The sequence below is a fragment of the Prunus persica genome, chromosome G4, assembly GCF_000346465.2.
Source record: "Prunus persica cultivar Lovell chromosome G4, Prunus_persica_NCBIv2, whole genome shotgun sequence".
Lineage (NCBI taxonomy): Eukaryota > Viridiplantae > Streptophyta > Magnoliopsida > Rosales > Rosaceae > Prunus > Prunus persica.
Window position 1 is genome coordinate 21,707,766 of NC_034012.1, and position 8,417 is coordinate 21,716,182.

The window sequence follows — 8,417 nt, forward strand, 5'->3', positions numbered from 1 at the left end:
TACCAATTCTAGTCCATACTGCCTGGGTCTAATTTTGCCTCATCCTTATGGGCCTCCAGTGTTGGGCTGAGTGTGTAATTTTGGCCCAATTATAAGGGAACGCTGGTGGCTGTCCAAAATTGATATGGGCTTTTGATCTTTTGGATTGGGTGTGCCAAATTAGGCCCAAACACACATAGAACTACAACTACAACCTACAATCTTTTAACTCCCACAAGCAAAAATTTACAATTACAGACTATGAACAAGCAACACTCAAAAAGAGTGGATGCACTTATTAATTACAAACAAAGGCAACCACATCGTCTCCAAGCAAATCAAAAACCCGAAACCTAAATCTGCAAAAAGATCAAAAATAAACATAAAAAATAAAAAAGATGAAGGAGATGGAAAGTGAGGGGATGGGCGTGTAAGAAGGGAGGGGAGGTGGGGTGGGAAGGAGATGAGAGGACAAGAGAAGGAAAAGTATGAGTGAGGAGGGGGATTTGTGCGTCAAAGGAGAAAGGAAGGGAGGAGGAAGAGCAGTTGCCTCCTCCCCCCTCAAGGTTTGTGCAGCTAGAGGAGTTTTTTTTTTTTTTTTTTTCTTCTGAGGATGGGGCTAACAATGAGGAGCAATTTCGTTTTGAGGGACGTAGATGAATCTAGGGCAATGGTGTTACATACAAATTGAAATTACTTGTCTATATGGTTGGACAACACCCAACCATTAGAGAAATGAAATAAAATTTGAACGGCAAAGGGAAGGTTAGGGTTAAGTTTAGGAGAAAGGAAGAGGATAAAGTTAAAGGTATATCAATTTAATAATGGGTTGACAAGCCATCTGTACCCAACAAATAATTATTGATCTCATTTCCAATCATTGGTCCTTATTCCCTCTCTCTCTTTCCATCTAAAGCTAGAAAAGATTCATAAGCATAATAGAAATATTTTTTATTACTACTTTAACCCAACTATTCACCATTCAACACGTGATACGTGTCATAGGATGGGGCTACTAATAAGGAGCAATTTCGTTTTGAGGGACGTAGATGAATCTAGGGCAATGGTGTTACGTGCAAATTGAAATTACTTGTCTATATGGTTGGACAACACCCAATCATTAGAAAAATGAAATAAAATTTGAACAGCAAAGGGAAGGTTAGGGTTAAGTTTAAGAGAAAGGAAGAGAATAAAGTTAAAGGTATTTCGATTTAGTAATGGGTTGGCAAACCATATGTACCCAACAAATAATTATTGATCTCATTTCCAATCATCAGTCCTTATTCCCTCTCTCTCCATCTAAAGCTAGAAAATATTCACAAGCGTAATAGAAATATTTTGCTTACCACTTTATACATCACTCAACACACTCAATACATGATACGTGTCCATAGACGTAACTATAATTAACTCTTCACTTTATATTTATAAAACCATAATTATTTATAAACACATTGTATATGCCAAGTGTTGAGAAAAATAGTGATAATACACCTTGAGTTAAACGAAATGCTCCCCAAGAATAATGCCTTTTCCAAATCTAGAAGAACCCATAAGAAGTAACGCATCTGCCAACACTTCAATTATTTTTATTAACTTGTTACAATACAATAAACCAATGCCTAAACAAGCAAACAAACCACGTACAGTGAACACACACCAAATTAAAATAGATTTTTAGTAAAAAGCCCATTTTTTACATGACTTATTATAAATACCCATATAAAGCCCATTTGAAGAGAAAAATTAAAAACTAATCACTTAAAAAAATTAAATAAATAAATAACTTGAAAATGTAAAAAATAATCAAAATATATAAAAACGCATTAATAAAATAAAAAACGGAACTGCCATTCCTTGCGTCCCATAAATTGATAAAGCAACCGACCCAGATGGGTTTTTCTCCTCTGTGTCGTCCTCGTGGGGGTGATCGAAATTGGAAGGAACGATTGTATCCGGGACCGAACCCTCGTCGTTGCCAGACTGGGGTCCGCTTGCTGGACCTGGGGACTGATTCTGTGCGGCCGGTTCCTGTAAGCTCTTGGGCAGGCCTTGGCCATGAGAGACGTTGATCTTAAAGTGCTGGCCATTCTTGCATTGCTCGCCGTCGTAATCGCCTGAAAAGAAATACGACATGCCCTCTTTCAGCAAAGGCACTTCCACAGAGACTGGATGTGAGGCCGTGTTTGATGGGTCTGCCGACGACCATTGGATCGTGTCGTTTTCTTGAGCATCGTCGTAATCGCACAGCTTGTATGTCGTCAAGTTAAATGTTTGCACAACCGAGTGGTTCGTGTCAGTGTTGAAAACTGCACATACACAGAAATAAAAAAAAATCAGCACAGAAATCCAATTTTTCGTTTTTTATACAAGGGATAAAATAATCTAAATTAATTTAATTCACAAAAAGAAATTCGAACTTCGGTACAAAGACGGTTTCATTGTCCTAATCAACTCCAACTGGCCTCACCCAGTTTGGGTTTGTTTAACTTAAGGGTCTTAACTTAATTATTAGTCAATCAATGCATTTGTTTTCCTTTTCTCTTCACATTTGACCCAAATATTATATTATATAAAAACCCAACCCAACTCATCATGTACTGCCATCCATTTTCCCAACCCCTATCTACTCCTCTTAAAAAACAACAAAAGATAAGGCATTTTTATCAACTAATTTACCAAAAAAATATTACTAATTAATTTCCACAAAATTTATTTTAAAAAATTTCTATCATAGATTTTAAAGCAATGGTCTTTGAACTTACCCTAATTTTATTTTGCTCATCCAACTCTCACGCTCGTTTCAATTTAGTCTTTCCGCAACAATGTCATTGGTTTTGAAAGGATAATTAGAATACAAACTGATAATTTTACCCCTCAAATAGACGAAAAAATTAATAAAAATTGACAAAAGGACTAAATTGTAACACGTACGAAAGTTATCCTTGGACCTTGACTGAAGTAGAATAATTTAAAAGCAAGAAAACGGTGGTTGTGTTGTACAATACTCTTTTTCAGAGTCTATTGCATGTGGTCCGTCGGTGGTGGCCACACTACACGTGAAGAACACATGGTTTCACAGAAAAGTCCAAGCGCTTGATTGTAATTGGAGCAAACTAAGATGTTCTTTTCTTAATGCTTCTCTCTTTGAGTCTTATTTAGCTTTACCTTTTTCACTAAAATTGATGCTCTTCTTGGAAAAGACACATCTGATCTTTAATGCAAATTCTTATTGCCAAAATTCTTTTTTTTTTTCTAGAAAAAAATAACAACAACAACAAAAAAAAGAATATTTTTGTACGTAGCAAACCACAAATTCTTTCATTTCCAGACTTTTGACAATTTAATTTAATTAAAGCAGGGAATGACTCAGAAAAAAAAAATTAAATAATTTCTTTGCATATAAACACCAATTAATCCTACAAAAATTGAATAATCCTACAAAATAAAAATATAGAATTTCTTTGCATATAAACACCATTTAATAATATCACAATTCAAGATGAACCAGCACCAAACTAATATTATTTTATGCAAATAAAGAGGAGGTAAAAAAAGAAAAGAAAAAAAAAAAAAGGGAGGCTAGAGAGAGAGAGAGGGGAAGTGATTATGCAAGCAAATAAATGAATTGAAGGGTAGGGTTTAGGTAAGCTTACTGAGAAAATCTCCCAAGCTGAAGTTCTTGGCAGCAACCCATTTCTGGTAATTAAGTTTGGGGTTTTGGAGGTTATCATACCAACCCAAAGAGTCTCCTACTGTGTAGTTCTTGTAAGCATCAACAGATCCTGAGAAGAAGAATGAATGAAGAAGAAGAAGAAAAAAGAAAAGATTGCTGCAGTACTTTCTCTGTAATTCCATTCTTCTTGGAGTTTGTGTTGTGAAGCAGAGAAACTGATGGTGGATATGGATGCAGAGAACATGCAGTACACCAAATTTTACTTGCAGTTGTAATGCTGCCAGCTAATTTCATGCGTCATGTGTTATATATAGAGCCCTTACCTTTTCTTGGAATTACCAAAATGGTCTCTCTTTCCTTTCTGTCTGTCGGTCGGTTCCAATTAATAAAATAATTGTAGTGATAATACTAAATTAGACAAAGCAAAGTTTTGTTGCATTGCATTATTTGGTTTTGATTGGTTGCATTATTTATAACTCATTACGTCTTTGTATGGTTCACTATTATGATTAGTAAGTATTAGTAATTCTTTTTTCCTTTGAATTTTATTTTGAGTTTTTGACTGAAATGGTCCTCAACTTTTGCTTCAATATTTTTTTAGTTCGTAAATTAAAATTTTTATTTCAATCGTCCTTCAACTCTTCATTTGATATCAAAACGGTCCTACCATCCAATTTTCCGTTCAATTGAATCATGGGGAGGGCACCTGCTCCAATTTTAGGGACAAATTGGACTTTTTACCCCAAAAAAAAAAAAAGTACAATTTATAAATTTAAAACAAACATTAAAAAAAAAACCACAAATTTTAAAAAGTATTAACACAGTTACCCTCACAACCCCATCCCTTAGGGGTGGTTGCGGTTCGGTAACTGCGAATTTTTGCCCAAACCGCAAACCGACCGACTACTTGCGGTATGATGATTTTTGAAACCGCAAAAAGCGGTCGGTTACCGTGAATTAGCGGTTAAAAACTGCAAGTTCTTTTTGTGTCATAAAAATCCAATCTTCCACATTTTAGGCCTAGTTTTGAAGCCTTTTGAGTTCAAGCATACTTTAACCCAAAAATATAAATTTACAACCTAAAGAAATAAATTCACAGCCTCAACTTCTCAAGCATATATAAATTCACAACCTCCTCAACTTCTCAAGCATTCACAACCTAAAGAAAATTAAAGTTACAATTCCATGCATTCCAATTAAAGTTAAACTTCTCAAGCATTCACAACCTCAACTTCTCAAGCATTCCAATTCCAAATCCTTTAAAGTTACAAACCAAAAGGAAAATGCAACGCAAAATGAATTAAAGTTACAACTCAAAGGAAAAATCCAATTCAAAGTTAATTAAAGTTACAAACTAAAAGGAAAATGCAATGCACCAATGTTACAAACTCAAGTGTTGGTGGTGGTGAGTGGATTTGAAGGACCCTGTTGTGTTGTTTGAGCACCAATGCTATCTACAAATAAAACAACATAAGTTTAGTACATTTTATTATAAGAAGAAGCATAAATAAACTAATTACTTACAAGATAAGTGGTCTTGTTATACAACGGCTACGATTAAACAATAAAATGCAATTTTTATTTATTTTTAAATATAGTCGCGGTTTGCGGTAACCACAAGTTGTGAAAATCAAATACTACAAATGCGGTTTGGTTCTTCATACCGCAAATGCAGTTCGGTTTCCCGTGATTGCAATTCCATTGCGGTTAAATGTCGGTTGGTTTTTGCGGTTTTTCAATTTTTCGATCTAAAATGCCACCCCTACCATCCCCCATCCTTCAACCCCAGGATCTCTTGCACAGAGTAGCAACTTTAAGCCTATAGGAGCCTCGAAAATCAAGCCAACCTGATTTATATATAAGCCATGCTCAACAAAAACAATCCCAAATTCATATCTAGGTTGGTGTACATAGAGAGAGAGAGAGAGAGAGAGAGAGAGAGAGAGAGAACACCTCATTCATATAGGTTTTCATTTTTGTAGCTTTTGGTGCACAATAATATAGATTACTACATATTATACTTGAAAAACTATTTTCTCTCAAAAATTTGACTAAGTATGAAAAATAGATTTTTGAAATACTAATGTTTTCCATGATATTTTTAGCAATTTATATTCCTTAAATCTTAAATTAAGCAAACACGATTTTATGAGATTTTAGTATAAAGCATACATTGACTTATTGAAGTATCACTATTGGTATAAACTGTATCTTATACTAAAACAAGATTTTTCATATTTTAATTTGTTGGGAATTTGATTTTCTAGAATTTTTAATTGAATCCAAATGGAGGGTACTTCCTTATTTATATTGTAAACTTAAATAAATGGAGTAATATAAAAGTAAATTAAAGTAAAAAGACAAGACATTTACTTAAATGTTTAGAAGGGAAATAAGGCAAGGCAATATAAGGTAAAAAAAAAAAGGCAATGGGCGGGCCGTGGGTGGCCCGGCCCAATGATGAACCCTAATTTAAACAATCGAGTCCATCTCAGCCAAAAAATGCCATGTGGCTGGTGAGTGGGTGGGTGAGTGATGAGTGGTGGATGGAGAGTATTAGAAATATGCCCTTAAAGTCAACTAATTATGTAATAGTTAGAGTTCAGGACATCTTTGATAAAAGACATATTCTGTTATCAATGGGCAAGAAAGGTTGTTTTATACATTAAATCATCCTATATTATTTTTCAATATGTAGAACAACCATAGTCCAAGGAATACACAAGTGGATATGAGAGCTATGTAATGAGATTGCATACATGGAGACTTCTCATCATCCCTAAATCCTAAATATGTTCCTGGTCATAGGAATATTGATTGGGCGTCAATATTCCACAAAGACTAGTACACACAGTATCGTCTCTATATGTAGGGAATGTCAAGGTCTTAAGTCATTAAGTGTGGAGACACATTGATATGTGTGTAGATGCTTGTAGAAGAACAAGTACACTGAACGAGATCCAACACATGAGTTACAACATGGAAGTCTTTACTCACATGTCAAGTTGGAACTCATAAATTGCAATGGTGCAAACTAATCCTTAGACCTGAGGCATCATAGATGTTTTGTGGCTATCTTGTTAATCTTTGAGGGCACTATATGGTCATGCTGAATTAAGCATAGCTTAAAGGTGCTCATCAGGATTCTCAATAGAGTAATAGAAGCAAATGAATGTACACCAAGGAATCTTTACTCTCAGTAAAGGAGAGAGAATACTCCAAGATATGATTGGTCAAATCTCTGCGCAGAGTAGTGGATAAGACTTGAAAGAAAAAGTCTTCAAATATTACCAGGATAATCATATAAAAGGAATGATTCACATTAGGATATTGACAATCGAATTCCATGATCTAATAATGTGAATATAAACATGCGGTCGAAGTTTGAAGAAGTGACGGCCGAGTTGCGTTGGTTTGAATATTAGAATTATTGCCACTTACAAATGTGGGCTTTTTGGTTATTGAAGTCAGCGGCAACAAACATGAATTTTGACATGCATGTTTTTATGTATAGTGGCTGGGCCAGCAGCTTGGATTTTTAATTCGTATATACATATATATATAAATGAAAATAAAGATTGAATTAAGTTCCTCGGCGGACTAATTTTAGAGCTTCAGAAATTCAAAGGACACCCTCATGTCATGCCAAGAGATCAAAAGTCTTAGCCCAAGACATTGATTCGAGCCCAGATTTTCGGAGGATTATGTGCACATGACGGAGGCCTCACAAGGAAAGAAATCAAGGGATTTTTTATAGTAACTCAGAGTGTTCCAAAGCAAGGAAGAATCAAGCATGTCAGAATATTTCAATCAATGCAATCCTACGGATTTAGAGGGGCCTTGGAAGGAAAGAAGTTTTAAAAGAGTTGACCTTTGGCCATTCAATGGCCAGCCCATGGGCTGACGAGTGCCCTATATAAACCTTGCTCGACGAAGACATCAGACAGAACATCAGTCAGACAAACTTATTTTTTGTCTCGCACTTTTCTTTTCCTAGACTTAGGATTTTACTTTTCATGCACTTAGTGTAGCGAGTTCTTCCTTTTCTTAGTGTAAGTTTGAATTCTCATTCAATTTATATTTTCTCGTCATTTAAATTCAAGTTTATTTCAATTGCTTTACTTTTCATTGTTATCGCACTTCAATTAAGTTTAATTTCAAGTTCTTTACTTTATCGTTCTTATCGCTTTCATTTCGTTCTTCTTTTATTTATCGCTTTGATTCATTTTATCGTACTTTAATTCTCGTCTTTATGTTTGTAACACCCCGACTCCAAATTAAACCCCTTATTTTAATTATTTAATAATTTAAGGGAAATTACAAATTTACCCTTGAGATAAGGGCATTTTGGTCATATTCTTAACTGGAGAGAGTTTGGGGCAGTGACTAGTATTTTTGGATAGGTCGTACTGAGACGAGTTCATAGACACGTAGTGGGCTCGAATCGGAGTTGTAACGAGAGAGATATGGTCAAAAGAAACCCAGTGGCACAATCGTAATTATTTCAAAATGGGATTTTTATAAAAATCAGATTTCTCTCTCTCTCTCTCTCTCTCCCTCCCGCGAGCTCTCTCTCTCTCTCTCTCTCTCTCCCGTCGGTCTCTCTCTCTCTCCTCGTATCTCCGGCCACCGGCCGCGGCTACGGACGGGACCGGTGCCAAAAGGACCGGCTCGGCCTCGGCGTCACGACCCAGCCCTCCCCCGACATCGGCCGCCGCTCCAGCTGCCGGAAAAAGGCGATTTTCGCCCAGTTTTCGTCCAA

At 35.7% G+C, this 8,417-nt stretch overlaps 1 protein-coding gene across 1 annotated transcript; it reads right to left on the reverse strand.

The window, feature by feature from the left end:
* LOC18781057 lies at positions 1,379-3,944 on the reverse strand. The gene is made up of 2 exons (XM_007211886.2): positions 3,636-3,944; positions 1,379-2,288 (listed from the first exon to the last, which is right to left on the reverse strand). The coding sequence occupies exons 1-2, from the start codon at positions 3,835-3,837 to the stop codon at positions 1,786-1,788; spliced, it is 705 nt and encodes a 234-aa protein (XP_007211948.1). The 5' UTR covers positions 3,838-3,944; the 3' UTR covers positions 1,379-1,785.